General features: G+C 44.7%; 1 protein-coding gene across 1 annotated transcript; it reads left to right on the top strand.

Annotated features, from left to right (window-relative positions):
- The first annotated feature begins 955 nt into the window (after positions 1–955).
- On the top strand, positions 956–9,169 carry LOC135254913 (zinc finger protein ZFPM1-like). Its single transcript, XM_064335514.1, has 4 exons — positions 956–1,121; positions 2,682–2,909; positions 3,787–4,029; positions 4,647–9,169. Exons 1-4 carry the CDS (start codon positions 1,088–1,090, stop codon positions 7,019–7,021), a joined length of 2,880 nt encoding a protein of 959 aa, XP_064191584.1. The 5' UTR covers positions 956–1,087; the 3' UTR covers positions 7,022–9,169.
- Positions 9,170–18,288: the final 9,119 nt, after the last annotated feature.

The following is an 18,288-nucleotide window of genomic DNA, read 5'->3' as shown; positions in this document are numbered from 1 at the left end:
TGCAGGGCTGTCTCACTGTGGTCAGCGCAGACACTGAGCTCTGGCTGAAAAAGCTGCCGGTCACCTCTAGCCAAACTGGGGCAAACTGCACCATCTATGGCCAAGGTAGAACCACTGACTGCTGAACCACATATGCTGGCCACCACCACCACAGCTTGGACATATTCCTGACTGCTTAGGCACAAGTGCATAATCCTGATTTACACAGTTCTTCTGAACAACTACAACCTTACAGCTTAAAACTGGGTCACATTCAAACGTCATCAGCCCACACTATGGCATTTAGAAGGTTTTCAGTAAATTTTATAGTTTGTCTGCTGATGGTACTTGTAGTCCCTGAAATGCAGCAAAAATGACAAGCCAAGATGCGCTGAATGGCCTGTTTCTGTGACTATGTATTCCTGTTCTAACGTGTCATGTTTTGAGTTCATAATTAAAGATGAAAGATCCCCTAACAAATTCATAACTGCTGTTATGAAAAGTAATTTTGATGTGGACTGCATAATCTTTACTCAGTACAGTACATTTGTGTTGAACACAGTGTTGCCTCAGCTGTTCTTGTAGTTTTGCTCTGCTTTAAATGTGTAATGTTGTCCTTACAATCCCACAGCTATGTATGAATGGCACACTAGCTTGACAAAAACTGACACAAGGGTTTATATTCTCCACCATGTGACCTTAGTTCCAAATCTATATACTGTTTTGACTAAAACCATCCATTTCTTTCACTCTCCCTCGTTCTCCCTTTATTTATTTCTCTCTGTCTCTCTCATTCTCAAATTCAAAATGCTTTATTGCCATGAAATACATTAGTAAATGCACACACACTCTCTGTCTACCTCTGTATCTCTGTGATGGTGTTGCAATAGAGTTGATTTTACCCGGTCCCTCCCCAGGTCAGGAACTATACTGCAAGGTGACCCAGGAGCTCCACGCTGGAGACCGCTTACTGGCCACTCTGTTCGGACCCACCACGGAGGAGCGGTCTACGGCTACTGAAACCCACAATGCACCAGTGAAGGAGGAGGAGCCAGCCTACCCAGCAGCGCTGCACTCCGAAATCCAGCTCCTCCCCCAGCAGGCAGGAATGGCGGCTATCCTGGCAACAGCTGTAATCAACAGTGAGTACCGGTGCTCTTGCTATGTATTGGTTCATTTAATGGGATGCCACCACCGAGGGTGCTTGGGTTCTGTATATATACAATTAAAAACATTTGATAGCAGAAAAAAGGTGAGTACCAGTGCTCTGTGGTAACACACCAGTCAGGTGCTGCTCATGATGGGGGAGCCAGGTCACCTGGTGCACACATTGGGGACGGGATTAAATATGGCATTGATGATGTTTTTGGAGATAAATCAACTGTTCCCATATATATATTCCCAACCATACTAAATAACCATAGAAACAGTAACACCTAATTCACATCACTACTGTGACTGCAGAATGTGAGAAGAGCAGTGAGCTTTCATTAATATAATCTTAGTGTTACAGACTAAAGACGACATGGTGCACATCAAAAACGACAGTTTCCATAACAAGACGTTAAAAGTTGATCAAACGGCTCCGTCTTTTCTTTAAGCTCTTTAAAGTCAAGATTTGATGTGTTGAATCTCCGAGACCGTAGGGGCCATTAGGATTCTAAAACTCGCTAGTTCACACTGAATTCTTTTTGATCTGAATGGCCCTTTAATGTTCTCTCAAGGATACCAAATTTGTCCCACACTTCAGAAAGACAGTGTGGCATGTCAGAATAAAAGTCCTCATTAAATGTGGCTGTGCTGTGATGTGAGAGGACGATGAATCACCAGGTATTAACCTGTGGAATGAAACGCCGTTCTTCATATTCTTGTTTCCCTGTTAAATTACTTCTGCATGGAACCAGGTCATTACTTCCCTGGAGAAGTCATTACCAAATGAGACACTGAATATGAGTCCTGACACAAGATCAGTTAGATTACCTACACCTGTTTAATTTTTTCTCTCTTTCTCTCTTTCTTTCTGTCTCTCTGGACCTCTGTGTTTGTATTACTGTGGTGATTATGGAATGGTGAGAGAACAGATAATCAAATAAACATGTAACTTAGCATATTATACAAAGATGAGGTCATACAGCTATAGGTATTATGGTGTCTGATTTGTTTTATTTATTACAAAATAGTTGACTATCAGCTCCACTTTTGAGCTTTTGAAATGCAAAACAAACTAAATGTAGAATAGATGAGCAGCAAAGTGGTTGCTACTGACAATGATTGTGACTGGTGTGATAGAGATTGAAATCATTGCTTGTGAATCTGAAGAGGGGTTGGATACTTACTCGTGTTAGCGCTAATCATGCGATTAGCTTCTTGCGGTCGTCTAGATTGCCACTCTAGAAAGGACAGAAGTTCCGCCCAAGTCCCACTGACAGCCTGATCTCGTAATAAATGTAAATATATTATGTTTAATTTAATTGATAAAAAATGAGAAAAAAGAGAAAATAATATTACCCTTCCCCAAACGGTCTATTTTATGTTTCATCTATCTGTCTCAATGCTGGGTGGGAACTTCCATCCTCTCTAGGGAGGCCTTCTAGTATTGACCGCTTCTTGCCTCCAAGTTGCTATGCCAATGGGCTCTACAAACCTTCATGGTCTCATGCGATTGGTTCCCTAACCTCGGTGCTGTCGTGTGATTGGTCCAGAGGACATCTTCCCGTGTAAGGACTGTGGGATCTGGTACCGGAGCGAGCGGAACCTGCAGGCTCACCTGATGTACTACTGCGCCAGCCGCCAAAAGCAGGATCCCGCCTCGCCCCCGCCGGAGAAGCCCCGCGACTCGTACCCCAACGAGCGCGTGTGCCCCTTCCCCCACTGCAACAAGAGCTGCCCCAGCGCCAGCTCCCTGGAGATCCACATGCGCACGCACAGCGGTGAGGCGTTAGCGACCGCGGCGCCGCTTCGGTTCGCACGCGCACGCCTCGTTAGGGTCATCGTATGACAATCGCTTAACTGCCTCGTTTGAGTTGTGATATTATCGTGACAGAGTGACCTCGTTAGAGGCGTCGCACGGCTGCCGCTTTATTGCCTCGTTTGAGTTGGTCATCAAAGCGACTGCCTCGTTAACACAAGGCATGAGATCGACATATAATGACCTTATTAGAGTCATAACACGATTGCATCGTTGAGTCACGGTTTTCTGCTAGTTTTTGTTGTCACGTTAAAATAAATAGGCATACTCAAGAAACCAGATGAGGTGAGTTAACTGTGTAATCAACTGCTTTAACAGCCAGATCCAGCACATCCTGCTGCTCTACAACTTGGGTTGGGGAACCCTGCAATACACCATTGCCTCATCATATATTACTGAATTATGTACCTGGACTCGATCGTATGTCAATCAATCAATTATATGTTTCAATTATGCAGTGCTATTCAAGTGGTTGTGTACTGGAGTACTGAACAGTGAAAAACAACTTGCAAAAATACAGTGATCTGTTCTCAGAACATCTATTTCCCCCTACCAGAATGGAGTTCTACAACAATTTGCAATGTGAGAGAATGTGAGTGCATTCACCTGAGCGGTATAGATCTGGCTATGAACACTTACACCTGAGTGACTTTATGTGCAATGTCACTAAAGCACTTGGTGTAGGTAACTGCCAACCCAGAACACAATTTCCCATGAGACAAATGGAAATCTATAGCTGTGTGCAATGTACTGCATTTAAGCAGTCTCAGGATTCGCTGGATCCTGAGGCCTAGCCAACGAAGATGACTGAAGCGCATGTGCGTATGTGTGCGTCACAGGCGAGCGGCCCTTCGTGTGCCTGATCTGTCTGTCGGCGTTCACCACCAAGGCCAACTGCGAGCGGCACCTGAAGGTGCACACGGACACGCTGAACGGCGTGTGTCACGGCTGCGGCTTCGTCTCCACCACCCGCGACATCCTCTACAGCCACCTGGTCACCTGCCACATGGTCTGCCAGCCCGGCTCCCGCAGCGAGGTCTACTCCCCTGGCCCTGGACTTCCCCCGTTGCCGCTGGCGACAGGTAGCGCATCAACCTCAAGCACGAGTGGTGGAGATCTTTGATAGCTAGCTAGCAAGCTTCTCAAGAGTGAACCAGTTTGCCCATGACTAACTGTAGCCTACTGTAACAACAGTAGTAGCTACAGGCCACACACCAAAACGGCTAGCTAGTTAACTTTACTGAGACTTTCTGGTAGCTTCCTTGTTACTCAGCAGCCAAGAAAGCAATGTGCCAAGTTATTTAACTACATATTTTTCTGTAATATTTATTATTGTTTACTTCTACCTACATGGTCACTGTAATCATAGACCTGAATTTACTATTACTGTGAGATGCACTGAAAAATCAGGTGACCACTAGATAGTGCTCTTCTGAGTTTACCATACCATGGTTATCATTCCCCACAAATGTAATTTCACCAAGGTAACTGTCTCCCCCATAACATGAGTGTTGCTTCGTGAATTTGAACAAGGGAATACTGGTACCCCTATTTGTAGAAGTGGTGTTGTCCATATAGGGTGATGTGTTTACAATATTGTTCCATTTCCTTCTCCTCTTACCTCTGATCTGTTATGTACTCTATCATCTTCTCCTTTCCTCTTCTTTTCTGTTTTGTTTCTTTTCTCTTAATGTTGTAGGACTTGGTCCTCCAGACTGTGGGGTCGTGTTGAAGTGCCAGGTGTGCGGATTTGGGGCGGACTCTCCCGCCCTCCTCCAACAGCACGTGCGGACCCACCTGGAGGTGAGGGGCGTGGCCGAGAGGAGCCCCGCCCCCCGGCGGACTCCTCCGTCCTCCTCCGAGAGCCCCGAGCCGGCGTGCGCGCCCCTGCCCGATTCGGACACCCCGGGCGCCAACGGGGGCTCCGCCACCCCTCGCGAGGGCGGCAGAAGCCCCCTGGACTCCGGGGTGCGGGTCAAAGAGGAGCCCCGTTCCGACTCCGAGAACGAGGGAGATGAGGGGCGGGGCCTGAATGGGAAGGAAGGAGCAGGGCCGGACGGCCGCCCGGGAAGAGCCAGCGTCACCCAAACCCCGCCCACCGCCAAGACCCCGCCCTCGGTGGCTGTGAAGGCGGAGCCTCCCAGCCCCACGCCGGGCTCCAGCCCAGCACACCAGGGCGGGGTGGGGGCGGGGCTTCCCGGAGGGGCCGTGTTCCTTCCCCAGTACATGTTTGGCCCCGAAGCCATCCTACCTCAGGCGTCAGAGATCCTGGCCAAGATGTCGGAGATGGTGCACAGCCGTCTAAAGCAGGGCCACGCCCCCGGTGTCAGCGCGGCGACCGCCGCGTTCTACACTGCCGCCGGCTCACCTGTCCAGAAGGGAGCGACGTGCTTCGAGTGTGACATCACCTTCAACAATGTCAACAACTTCTACGTCCACAAGAGACTGTACTGCTCCAGCCGGCACCAGCAGCAAGGGGACACGCCCGCTGCCGCGCCCATCGCCGCGCCCCAGGCCAAGGATGGGGCGGAGCCTCCCGCGGGGATCAGCTCCTCCTCCCCTGTGTCGGAAGCCACCCGCGCGCCTTCCGCCTCGCGCAGCGACGCGGAGCCGCCACAAGGGGGCGCCGCCGACGGCAAGCGCGCGGAGGTGAAGAGCGAAGACGCGGGCCCGAGGGAGGCGTCGGGCTCCGAGGGGGAGAGCGGGAGCGGGGGCCGGGCGAGCGAGAGCAGCCCGAGCCCCGGCGGCGCTTCCGGGGAAGGCGAGGATCCGGACGAGGACCCCGCCGCCACCTTCTGCCAGGCCTGCAACATCCGCTTCAGCCGCCACGAGAACTACATGGTGCACAAGCGCTTCTACTGCGCCTCCCGCCACGACCCCAGCAACCAGCGGCCCCACCACTCCCACGGCAAGGCCGCCGCCTTCCTGCCGCAGCCCGTGCGCACCCGCAAGCGCAAGAAGATGTACGAGATCCACATGGCTCGTGCCCAGGCCCTGGCTCGCTCCGCCTCCACCCCTAACCCCGCTCCCACACCAACAACGGGGGTGAAGCAGGAGGGGGTCTCCGCCCCCTCGCCTGGGACCTGCCCAGAGGGGGAGGGCCCCATTGATCTCAGTAAGAGGCCCCGCCTCCGGGAGCCCCAGAGAGCCCTGCCTCCAGCCCCGCCCCTCCCGCTGACCGACTACCACAAATGCACGGCCTGCTGCATCAGCTTTAACAGCATCGAGAACTACCTGGCACACAAGGCCTATTACTGCCCTGCCACGCCACTCCAGCAGCAACAGCGCCCCCTGGAGCAGCTACACAAGCTACGGAGGCCTGCTTCCACCTCCCCCGCCCCCAGGCCCGGCCTCCCGGAACTCCACGCTGAGCGGTTGGGGGTTGTCAAGGGGGCCAAAATCGAACCCGCTCCCACTCTTCACAGCCCCTTGGGACCCGAGGGGGCTCCACTGCATTTTGTACCAGGCATGAAGGCCCTGGGATCCCCCCAGCCCCCCATGGTGTGTCCCTACTGCCCCCAGAGTGGGGGCGTGGTGGGTGACCTGATGGAGCATTTCAGAACCACGCACGGATTGGTTCTGGCCCTCCAGCCTGGGGGTGTGGCAAGCCCAGAGGCCCCGCCCCCTAACACCACCAGGGTAAGTCCCAGTATGAGCCCCAGGTCCTCCAAACCGGCCACACCTCCCAAGCAGCCTGGCAGAGACAATGTGAACGGCCAGGTGAAGAGGGAGAGCATCTCTCCCACATCTTCCTCGCCCCTGCTGAACGGAAGCCCCATGCACCGCGGGGCCCCGTCCACTTCCCCACCCTCCTCCTCCCCGGGCACCACCCCCTTGCCTGTCCTACACCAGCCTGAGACCCTTAAGGAGGCGGGGTTACACTCGCAGTCGGCGGACAAACCCAACCCCCACGGCCATGCTCACCTGGCCCCAAAAGCTGCCCTGGTCTCCCCCTTGCAGAACGGAAACAGCCGCTACTGCAGGCTGTGCAACATCAGGTTCAGCAGTCTCTCCACCTTCATAGCCCACAAAAAATACTACTGCTCCTCCCACAGCGCCGAACACGTCAAGTGAGTCTCTCACCCCAGCCCTGAACCCCGCCCCTCTCCTTCAGACAGGCAATCCAACAAGAAGCAAACTGGCCCCACCCAGACTTGCTGTGGCCGCCTCCTCCCCTGACAGTTGTGGCTGCATGTGAGACTGAAGAGACTGTTACTCATCAGGCATCGGGGGCTGCTGTTAGTTACCCGATGTTCCAGGGTATTGTTACTATGGTAACTTATTACTCATCAATGGGTCAATTTAATATTACACTAAGGAGATGAAATCTGCTACCTGCACACTTAAAAAAGTGTGAACACAGTCACGTTTGGAGTGTCATGTATTAAAAGTTTGGACTCTACATTTATCCTTTTTTAATTTTACCTTGATGGACTGTGGGGTGTATTTTTGTCATTTTGAATACAACTTCTAATTAATTTGAATGTTATTATTCATTTGACCGAATTTAAAAATTGTTTTATTTTCTCAAATCAGTCACTGGTAAGGAAACTGCCTGAAGTGAACAGGTCCTGTAACCATTGCCTATGGTGATTTTAGTGTGTTTGGATTACGTTTTTAAAAGATAATATACTGTATGTTTTGTTAAAACACTGGCTCCATCACTGAAATAAACGAAAAGGCGAGACTGCTGTAATGACGCTAGAACCGTTCTAAGACTGCGATCTATAGCTGAAATCTGTGAAAATATTCAACTTTACCACATTTCTTTATTCGGGAGGGGGGAGGGATGGCAAAAATGTGAAATATTTATCTTCGAGTCTTCACTGATTTCATGTGAACATAAACTACCTAGTTTCTGTCAAAATATGCTGTTTGTAGTACTTTCGTTATTTTATTGTTTACCTGTTTTCAGCCCATCATGTTCAATTAGTGTTCACCGATGTAGGGAAACCTTTGATCTGCACTGTCATCACTGAAGCCTGTAACAAACCCTGTTTTAGTTGTTTGCGTGTCTTTAGTTTTTGTGCTGGATGCTCTTTTGGTGAGTTTTAGATTTAAAGAAAGTGTTTCTTCTTCGCCTGTTTAGTCAAACTCAATCTAAGTGACGTAAGGGTTCCACTTTTGCGAGTGGTTTGTGGCATTAGAACCATTGAGGGGAAATTCCATGTTCAGTCCTTTAGGAGCAAGTACAAGAGGAAGAGTTGGCTACTTGTTGGATGTGGTTTGTTTTGTGTTTCCAAGAAACAGATAAAAACAAACGCAACCGACAAAAAATGACTGAACAATGGTTGGTGAAGAGTAAGTCTCGACTTTGTTGTCCACTAACAACTTATGTCCTGATTGTTTCACATGTTTAAATATCTGCGTGAGCCAGGTATAAAATTTAAATCGAAGGAAAACCTATAAAAATACATCGCGCATTTTGCGTCTCGATTCAAAAGTTACATTTATTTTTGTTTTGTGTCGTATGCGCAAACGTCTTTGCAGTTTACATTACTCTCCGTTCAAAGAAGAAACCATGTCATGCAATCTTCACTGAAACTGATAAATACAATGAAGCCTTAGCTTGCTGCGTGGTATACTGTATTTAGGTTTCTCATATGAGATGTGTAAATCCAAGTCCTCTGCTGTTGAAAACTTAAAAATGAAAACAGGAAATGACATCAAAATGTTTGTTCTGTTGGAAACATAATTTAAGTTTTTATTTGTTCTTGCTTTGTTGCATTCTCATAACAGTGCTGTGTGAATCACAGAGTTTTATAGACGTACAAGGCATTTTGGTGTAACATATTTTAGATGGGAGTGTTTACAATAGACTTTATTTTTAATGGATACATTTCAACATATTTCGCTATGGTGGGACAAGCAGAGAAAGTACCTTTAAATCCCATTTCGCATTGTTGTAGAAATTTGCTGAACAATTCCTTTCTAGAAGCCCTTTTTGTAGCATATTTATGTTTTACCAGCACTTTTCCTAATCCAAACCTAGCCCCCCTGTGAAGGACTTGTGATGAATTGACACGCTCAACATCAATAAGCACCATTTTGTTAATAATTAAAAATGACAGAATGTTGATAATGAGGTGAAAAAACAATGGATGCAAGATTTTTTTTGTTTGTTTTTCTTTCGTTTTTAAATCTCTATGAAGTTCCACTACACACTTGTCCAAACTATGCATGGGGAAATAAACGTCCGAAGGGACATTTTAAAGCGCACAAGTCTACCTATTCTTTCTTAAGCCTGTATTTCATATGGTCCCGCCAAGATTTTTCTTTCATGTACAAGAAAGAAAGTATTTGATACCAGGCTGCCTGTGAAAATGTAACATCACCCTATAAGCTGCTCTGGAGTTGCTTCGTAGGTATTTTTCTTGCAGAAAGACCGCAAACACCCAAAGTCCCTATGTGTACCACTGCAAAGACTGCAGGGCTTCAAACACTTAAATAAATACTTAAAATAACCATCATTACACATAAAAAAAACTGTCTGAGCCATTCAGAAACATGCTCAAAAACGGAAATAATATAAACCGAAAGTGAACTATCCCTTTACCAACAAAAGTGAGTGGTTATATAGAAATGAGTTATGAGTTGGTTGACTGGATCCGTCTCATCTTTAACTGTGGACTGACATGTTTAATCTTGGGATCGCCAGGAGACATTATAAAACTTGAGTAGTTCACTGTGTACTAAATTTATTCTGGGAACAATCTAAAAGCATCTCCTCTGCTGATGATTTATTGATCCCAACTGGCCATACGTCAACCTGGGTGCCTTGGGCTACTTCTGCATTTGTCTCTCTCAGCCACAGTCCCCCCACAGGTTACCAGCTCTCCGCAGAGATGCAGCTTTCTGATCAGTGTTCCCTCTTTCTGTGTAGCCTGCATGGATTAAATTGGCCCTGGCTTGTTGGAGAATGCACAGACTTTAACTGCGTCGCTTACTTGTGTGGGTGTTTAGGTACTACAGTAATGACTTAAAAGGCACAATTTCAAAATGTGGAGAGAGAAGAAAAAAAGAATAAAAAATGTTCAAAGCGCCATTCCTTCATAACGATGCTTCAACTGCATCAACTCATCATGACTGAATTTATAATGCATTATAGATATGAGAAAAGTGCTACCAAAATATTAATAAATTATACCACTACATCCATTTTTTGCCACTGCTCAACAAAAGGTTTCATTTTCAATCAGTCAGACATGCATGTAGATTGCACTTACCTCATATTATTACAATCGACCCTAATTCCCAGAATGCTTGTTCCCAGTAAATCAGTTTTTAATGCTTTAGTGCTGAGTGACAATGAAAAGCAAACCACCTTGCAACTCTTCAGGATGAGGAATGGGGCCCACTGCTGTAGATGGTACTTCACTGATAAGAGAGGTCTTGTAAGACAACCGTTCTGCTAGCGGTGTGTTCTGCTAAAAGAACGTGTAGGTTGCAGGTGCTCATTTCCTTCACAGGTTTTTATCCTCCTCAGTTCATCAGAGGAGTACAGGAGTGAGCAGTTCAGGAGCCTGAAGAAGGCTGTTTTGCTGCTACATGTGGGTAGTAATTAGCATGCTTTTCATTATTCCTGAACAGAGCTGGCTCTACGATTTCGGTGGCCCTAAACGAGAATTTTGTTTATTCCTGTCGTGGACTGGGGAGGTGGTGGGGGTGGAAGAAATCATGGACCGGGGTGGGGAGGCATGGATGGCGGTGTCCCTAAACAACTACATAGACTGTTTATGCCAGCAGCCGACTCTGTCCCTGAACACGAAGGCCCCATGATCTTGAACATTTACTATATGCCAGTGTAATAAAGGCTTTTAAAATGTATGCATATATAAAGAACTTCTCTCAATTAGGATCAGCTTCTCAACTGTACTCTCACTTTTATACCTCCTTGAGCACTCAAGATATCTGCATCAATGAAGCATCTGAACTTGATGGCCTTTTCACTTCATTCCTGCTTTAATGAAGTCTAGAACTTAACATGCCACAGGAAGTCGTGTCAAAAACTGAGGAACTTAGACACACTGGGGAGTAACTTTTTTGGCAAACATGAGAGATACTGGGTCTCCCGCTTTCTTGAGCGATAGTCTGATTGGACAGTTAACACCACGGGTGTATAGCAAGAGCTGACTTGTTTCTGGATTTCATGAGGAAGTGGTCATCCCATTCTTTGGAATATGAGGTCATTTCCCATTAGAGGTGCACAACACCTTTCCCGGAGACGCAGAATGGGTTTTTGTTCAAATTATTCTGCCATAACTTTCTAAACAGTTGCACACACCAATGCTAATTCATAACTGTATTAGACCAGAATTGAACATTTTCACCAAGGATAGCATGTAAAGTCTGCTGTTGAGAATCTGCAATTTCCCTTATTGCTAGGAAACAGCTGGACCCTGTGTTCTGGGAAAAATGAGATTTGAGGTTTCAGAGTGTTTCAGCGTATAATTTAGGATGTAAATTTTCACCCTTCAGGTCGTAAGTGTGAACAACAGAGTAATTATACCTGAGTTTCTTTTTTTGTCCATGGTAAGGTGTTTCTTATTCCATTTTCAGAATTATCTGGTGTAATCTTTTCAGAGAAAGGGGTCATTTGCTCCAAAGTCATTATAATTCCTCTTTCGGTTACTAAAGTAACCACGAATCACACTTTATGCCAGCCTTGTGTGTTTGGCAAAAAAAATAAAAAAAATACAGAGACATATTTCGGAGTAAAAGTGGGTTACAAAATACAAAATTCGTGTTGCTAAAACGCTAATGGCTTATAAACCATTCCCTTTTTCCACTGACGGCCAATGCCGCACGTACCACAGAAAGTGTGTATCGTGAATCGACCACTAGGTGTCACCAACAGCATTAGAAATTTGAAGAATTGTGAGAAATGCAGCTACAGGTTGACGCACTGTGGCTCCATTGGTAGTATACGCAGGCTGGTATTATTCAGCTAAAGACCCAAATTATAGTGATTGACGCTGATCAACTTTAAACTTGGGAACATGTAACGTGTGTGAATTGCACCCCTGCCGCTTACATCTGCAATGTTTTCACAGTCTTCATCCAGTGATGAACCGATGAGAGCATGCGTTTGTTTAGCATATTACTGGTAGCATTAAACTGTGTACATTATTTAACCTTTCCCTACATTATATTTACACTGTACCTGTGTATGCGAGACTACTGGATGTGCGCACGTTCGTCGTTTTCGTTTTAAGAACGCTTTAAATGTATGGCGGAAATGCAGTGTTCTGTTAAGTGGCCGTCCATATTTCAGTGTTTGAAGTATTCGTGTTTGATTGAAGCCTACTGAACATTTGCTCTTTCGAAGGTAGAATACATTTTTAAGCAAAATATTATTTATGCACTCGCATTCAGTGCTTAGGCTTAGAGTATAACAGGGCCGTTTGTTTGTGCCATCTGAAAGCTTTCTAGCCAGGCGATGCTGTACTCGACCTTCAAGTGCCCATTTCCCGCAAATTGGCAGAATTTTGTTTGAATTGTAAGTCCTCATGCTGCGTTAGCCTTGAAGCATATTTCATTTGATTTCATTTCTTGTCCCCCGAGGTCTTATTTAATAACTTATTGACACTTACACACCGTGTACTGACGCGGGATATTAACTAAATGAAATAATTTACCACTGGACACAGTGAAGGCACACGAATTTAGTCGTTTGACGTCACGAATTAAGTAGCCTATTTTAAATGCAGCCTACTTGCCTATTATTATCGGTTAGCCTAATGAATATGTTTTAGCTTGCGTCCTGCTGGTTCAGCAGCTTTTCAATTTTCAATTTTTCTAAATTGATGAACTCAATATAGAGGCAAGGGACACAGACGTGATACATTTTACAGGGATAGGCCTAAAATCCAGCCAAGATCTGCCATATTTCCTGGCTACACGTGTAGGCTAGTCACCGATAGGCCTAAAACATGGCAACACTGAACATATTTTTGCCTATTTGTATAAAATCAATGCAATCATGTCCGTTTCTGCTAAAAAGGTAACATTATTTTCTAGAGGCGACAACTTGGCTTTTCAAGGTCTTGCTCTGCATTCTTAAAGAGTAGGCCTGGTGCACTTGCTTGTGACATTCTGTCAGCTCATGGTGCGTTCAGTCGGTCCTGGCAACTCGTAAAGTCCAAAATTTGCGTGATTAATCCCAGGAAGTTGCACTGAACGGCCTAAATACCAGTGGGCAAGTTCAATGATACCCGAGTTAACCGGTTGAGACCTATCACTGTCCTCACCTTGATGAACAATAGCAACAATTTACCAAGTTAATGGTAAATATAGCCGTATAACTTTCATTTATCTACCATTATGTGTTTAAGCAGACTTTCCAAATTTGGTGAGGGCATGAAATTTAGTCCTGCTTTCGGGAGGTGGGGGCGATTGAGATCGCTGACTGGGTTCCTTTGGCTGTAGTACTTTTTTATGCCACTAATGTCAAGACCCAGCAGTGTGAATGCGTGGCTTCCATTATTTACGTCTTGTAGTGGGCGATGACATTAGTTCTAGACATCTCGGCATATATAGGCCTACTTAGGCTAATGGTTACGTGATAAACTTACCAGTTGCAGATGACCACTGAAGACAAACAGCAGTAGAACATATATGACAGTCACATATTTTTCAGAGTTGACGAGACCGACCGAATGCAGCACCAGCCGCTGATAAGGCCACTAGGATGGATTATAAAAGGAGGAATGGTTAGTGACACATTCGGAGAGCATATAAAAAGACAACATTTTTGGCTGGACCGCAACAGTGGGGCCAGCCCTACAGACAAGAATGTCTGTGACTGAGTGACTGAGTGATCTGAATGAGTGATGAAGTTACACCATTGGTCAGTTGAGTTATGAAGTTACACCATTGGCCGGCCGGATCACGTGTGTTAGGTCCAGCCATATACTAGGTTTTAGGGAAGGCTCAGGGAAGCAATGGAAGACAGTGCCAGAGTGCATGCTACTAAAAGTTTGTTAGTAAAAGCTTTTTGAGAGGATGAATAATTACTTTTCTTTGGCATGGATCCCTTTGAAGACAATATCGGGTGAGTTTGTTTAGCCTTTGAATCCGTCATTATGCTGAGAAATAGCTAAACCATTTTTATTGATAGTATTTGAGTTTCTCTGCAAACGCGCGAAAACATGCTGGTATAATAAAACAATGACGGTAAATATATATATATGTGTATATATATGTATATATATATATATATATATATATAGTCCGCTTCGTTCCGTTGCTACCATAATATAACAAACTTTCTTTTGTCTATAGTTGCAGTTTCTCGCTGCAGTTACTAATATTGCATATAAACAAAAGACGCAATTTATGCTGTAGTTTGCCAATGTCTAAATAAATAATACGCACGCAGGTAGCAGGGGTGGCCAGTTGATATTTGGTATTTTTTTGTTTTGTTTTTTCTCAAAGTCGTTTTTATTATTTTAAATATGTATTATTATTCTATCTGTCTCTGAGGCGCTCTGAAATGTGCATTCTCTGCTAAGCTGAGCAATGGATTGGAATATGTGTCTGACGGCTTTTTGGCTGGACCGGAACAGCGGGGCCAGCCCTACAAACGCGAATGTCTGTGACTGAGTGATGAAGTTACACCATTGGTCGGCCAAGTTATGAAGTTACACCATTGGTCGGCCGGATGACGTGTGTTAGGTCCAGCCATATGCTAGGTTTTGACCTGGGCTGCGTCAGAATAGTCAAAAAAATTACGTCCTATGTCTTTTCGTAAAGCCTTTTCCTTGACCTCGATAGAAAACGTCATGAGGTCAAGGAAAGATGTGAAGAAGAATTCATAAGGACTTAGGAAAAGACAACCGCGGTGCTAAGAGAATCCGACTACATTTACACTAGGCTACGCAATTATGCGACGGCGGATGTTATTGATGTGGGGTCTGCCGTGGTGAAACTACAGTGTTCCAAAGATGGACTACTAAAAGCGCATCTTAGATACTTCGCCACATGCGTTCTTATCATGTTGTTTCATGTAGGCTATATAAACGTAGACAACCTGGTGAAAAAATATTGCTTCATTACCAAGGTTACCGAATGGTGCGTCGCTTTAAATGTTGCTGCCGCAAGGAATTGTGGGACTGCATTATCTCCTTTCCTTTCGTAAGGGATGGTCCAGTGTACCCTATGCTAAATGAGATAAAAAGGAAGCATTGAAGCACCTTTCCTTAGCATGTAGAGAATTCGACCAGCTCTTATCATGGTTGCCACTTAGATACTTCCGGGTCATTTCACTCAGTTAGGAACCTTCCTAAGAAAAAAAGACTATTCGGACGCAGCCCAGGTCTTGTTTCTTCTGCACGCTGGCACGACAGTTCAGGTAGGAGGAAAACACCCTCAGGCCGGATGAACGGCCACGATATGAATTTATAGTCGAATGATCACAACGAATACAACCAGGAAGCCAGACGATGATGCCATTCTGTGCCAAGATACTGAACCCTGAAGCCTGAACCCTGGTATCGTGGCCATTTTCTGTGTTTCCTTTCTACACCATGGTGGGGAATAAATATACAAAACAAACTAAAAACAGAAAAAACAAGCATCAAGTTGCCCGTTGAAAACATCCGCTGAATGCAGCTCAGTACACCCTACCTATGTGCAGGCTTATGTTGCTCTGACGCACCGAGGCCCCGTTTCCACACGTTGCCCATATAGAGACAAGCGTAGTGTAATTGGGATTCGTCACTCTTCGGGGCCGTTGCTCCCAATAACGCTCCAAATAAACGATTTCATGCCGCCCGCAGGGCCGTCCTGGTATGGTTATTACAACAAGATTGGAGACCGAATTAGATCAGACGGATGGAGGAAATGAATAAGTGATATGAGGGTCAAGGTTTGTGTATGAGTGTCACTGTAGCATGTCGGTGACTCTTAAAACTCCCAACAGTCTTTTTTCTAGCTGAAGCGTTTTCCTGTGGGCCACTGTCAGTGACTCCTCTTGCAGACTGGTCAGTTTTTACAGGTGTGTATTTTACCTCTAGCAGATAAACAGACAAATAATTACTTCCTATAATGCATTGCTTATTGCCAGTATTGAATAATAAGAGAAAAAAAACAGTTCACACACTACAACAATGGGACACAGGTCTTGCATAAATAAATTATTCATGAACTGTAGTGGTCAGGTGAATTTAATAAACAATGGCACTATGCAGTATGTGCACCGTAGTAGTTGATTAATAAATTGTTTTTTTCTTGACCTTGGTGTCTCATCTGTTGTAGTGTGTGAACAGCATTTTCCCAATTTATCCATTACCTGACTTCGTGCATCCCCAGGAAGTACTTTATAATCCTTTTTGGCTGAGAGCAACAATTTTCTTCTTATTATTGCCAATATTGAAAATATCAACAGCTGTCTCTCACAGACTCTGCTGCAAAAGTAATTTCTAGCAGAAACACTGGATTACATGGTATAACTTTGTTGTCAGACAGATGAAATAAATTGAAATTAAATTAGCTAGCTAGCAAGGTAGCTTTTGAGTCTGGAAATTTGGCATAAGGCTTGATGATAAAAGGAGTTGCCTCGTGGTAGCAGCACTAAGCACGTTTCAATCCAAATTTTATGCAAATTTTGTTCAAATATCAAAAATGCAAATGAGGTACGTTTCCATAAATTTATTTTTCAGGGAATAAACATCTTTTAGCATCTTTCTAAAATAATTTGGCTGTGTATATCCAGTTCCCACCATAATTTAAAAGTACAATTAATCCCATCCGCATTCATTGGTGAACCCCACTGCATGGGAACACCATGTTTCTATGTGCACCATCTCCAAACCTGCACAGAGCAGAACTGAAGGAAGACTACTCATATGCAGCTGGCGTGCCAACCATGGTTGCCTAATCACCCAAACGGGTTCACCAGATGAACGTGGGCAGACTGAACCCACCCATACCCAGGATTATGCAATCAACTCTTCTTGTGTCATTGGTCAGCCGGTGTCATCTTCCATAATTTTTTTTACATGTTCTGCTACCTGGCAAACTCAACCCTGTGGGTCCGATTTAGTGGCCGTCTATCAAAAAGAGAACTTTAAATTATTTGTTACAAAATGAGCATACCCGTCAGTCCTCCAGCTCTTTCATTAAGAAATATTTTTGTTTTATATCATGAAAATGTATTATTTCCACACACTGCTTCACTTCAGATGAATTCTCATATCGTGATGCATTCTGCCACTGTGAATAGGTTCAGTTGCATTTTCTCACAGTTCGAGGAGATTCCCCTTGAGACTTCTACTGAATTGGTAACTACATTGAAACCCACAACCTGTATACTAGACGTCATCTCAGCTAAACTTTATAAGGAACTGCTTCCGCGTTCAAGATTCTCAGTTCTTAATATTATAAACATGGTGCTGTCTATGGGATCTGTTCCATCAGCCTTCAAAATGACAATTATTAAATCAGTGCTTTAGAAATCATCTTGACTCTTGAAGTATTTAATAACTTTAGGCCATCTCAAGCCTTCTTTTTTATGTTGAAGTTACTTGTGAGGACTGTAACTCATCAACTTGTTGTGTATTTATCCAGTAACTCCCTTTCTGAGAAATTTCAGTCTGGCTTTTGATGCTTTCATTCCATTGAAACAGCGCTGACAAGGGTGGTGAGTGATTTGCTGATAGCCATCGATTCAAACCTAACATCAATGTTGCTGTTGCTTGATTTAAGTGCTGCTTTCAACACTATTGACCATGACATTCTTTTAAATTGCTTGGAGAAATATTCTGGTCTTCAGGGGACAGGGCTTTTATGCCTCCATTCCTACGTATTAAATAGAACACAAATATGTAGCTTACTATTATACTGTTTCTGAATTTTCAAAGGTAAAGTGTGGTGTGCCCCCAGGTTTAGTCCTTGATCCATTCTTTTTTCTATTTACATACTGCCCTTTGGTGATACCATTTGTGAATATGGTATTGATCTCTGTTATGCAGATGGCACAGCTTTATAGCCTAACTACTCCTCTCCGCTTGTAAATGTAGTGACATTCCTGTCTGAGGTTAAGAGATGGATGTCTGAATACCTTGTTCTTGAATACAGAAAAAAATGAGATGTTAGTTATTTGACCTGCCAATCACTGGCACCTGACTGAGCATTGAACTGTAAATATTGATGGTTTCATCATATCACAGAATCCTATCAGGAAAAACCTTGGTGTTTTTTAAATTCTTTTTTTGTCATTTCAATTTCACATCAAGGCTATCATCAAGAAAACCTTCCACCTTCATAACATCACTATCATCTGATCTGTGATGTCAGTGCCGAAACTTTAATACATTTGATTAATGTGATACACTTTTATC

This window comes from Anguilla rostrata, chromosome 5 (genome assembly GCF_018555375.3).
Source record: "Anguilla rostrata isolate EN2019 chromosome 5, ASM1855537v3, whole genome shotgun sequence".
Classification (NCBI taxonomy): domain Eukaryota; kingdom Metazoa; phylum Chordata; class Actinopteri; order Anguilliformes; family Anguillidae; genus Anguilla; species Anguilla rostrata.
Note: the sequence above shows the minus strand (reverse complement) of the source record. Positions and strands in the feature narration are given on the sequence as shown.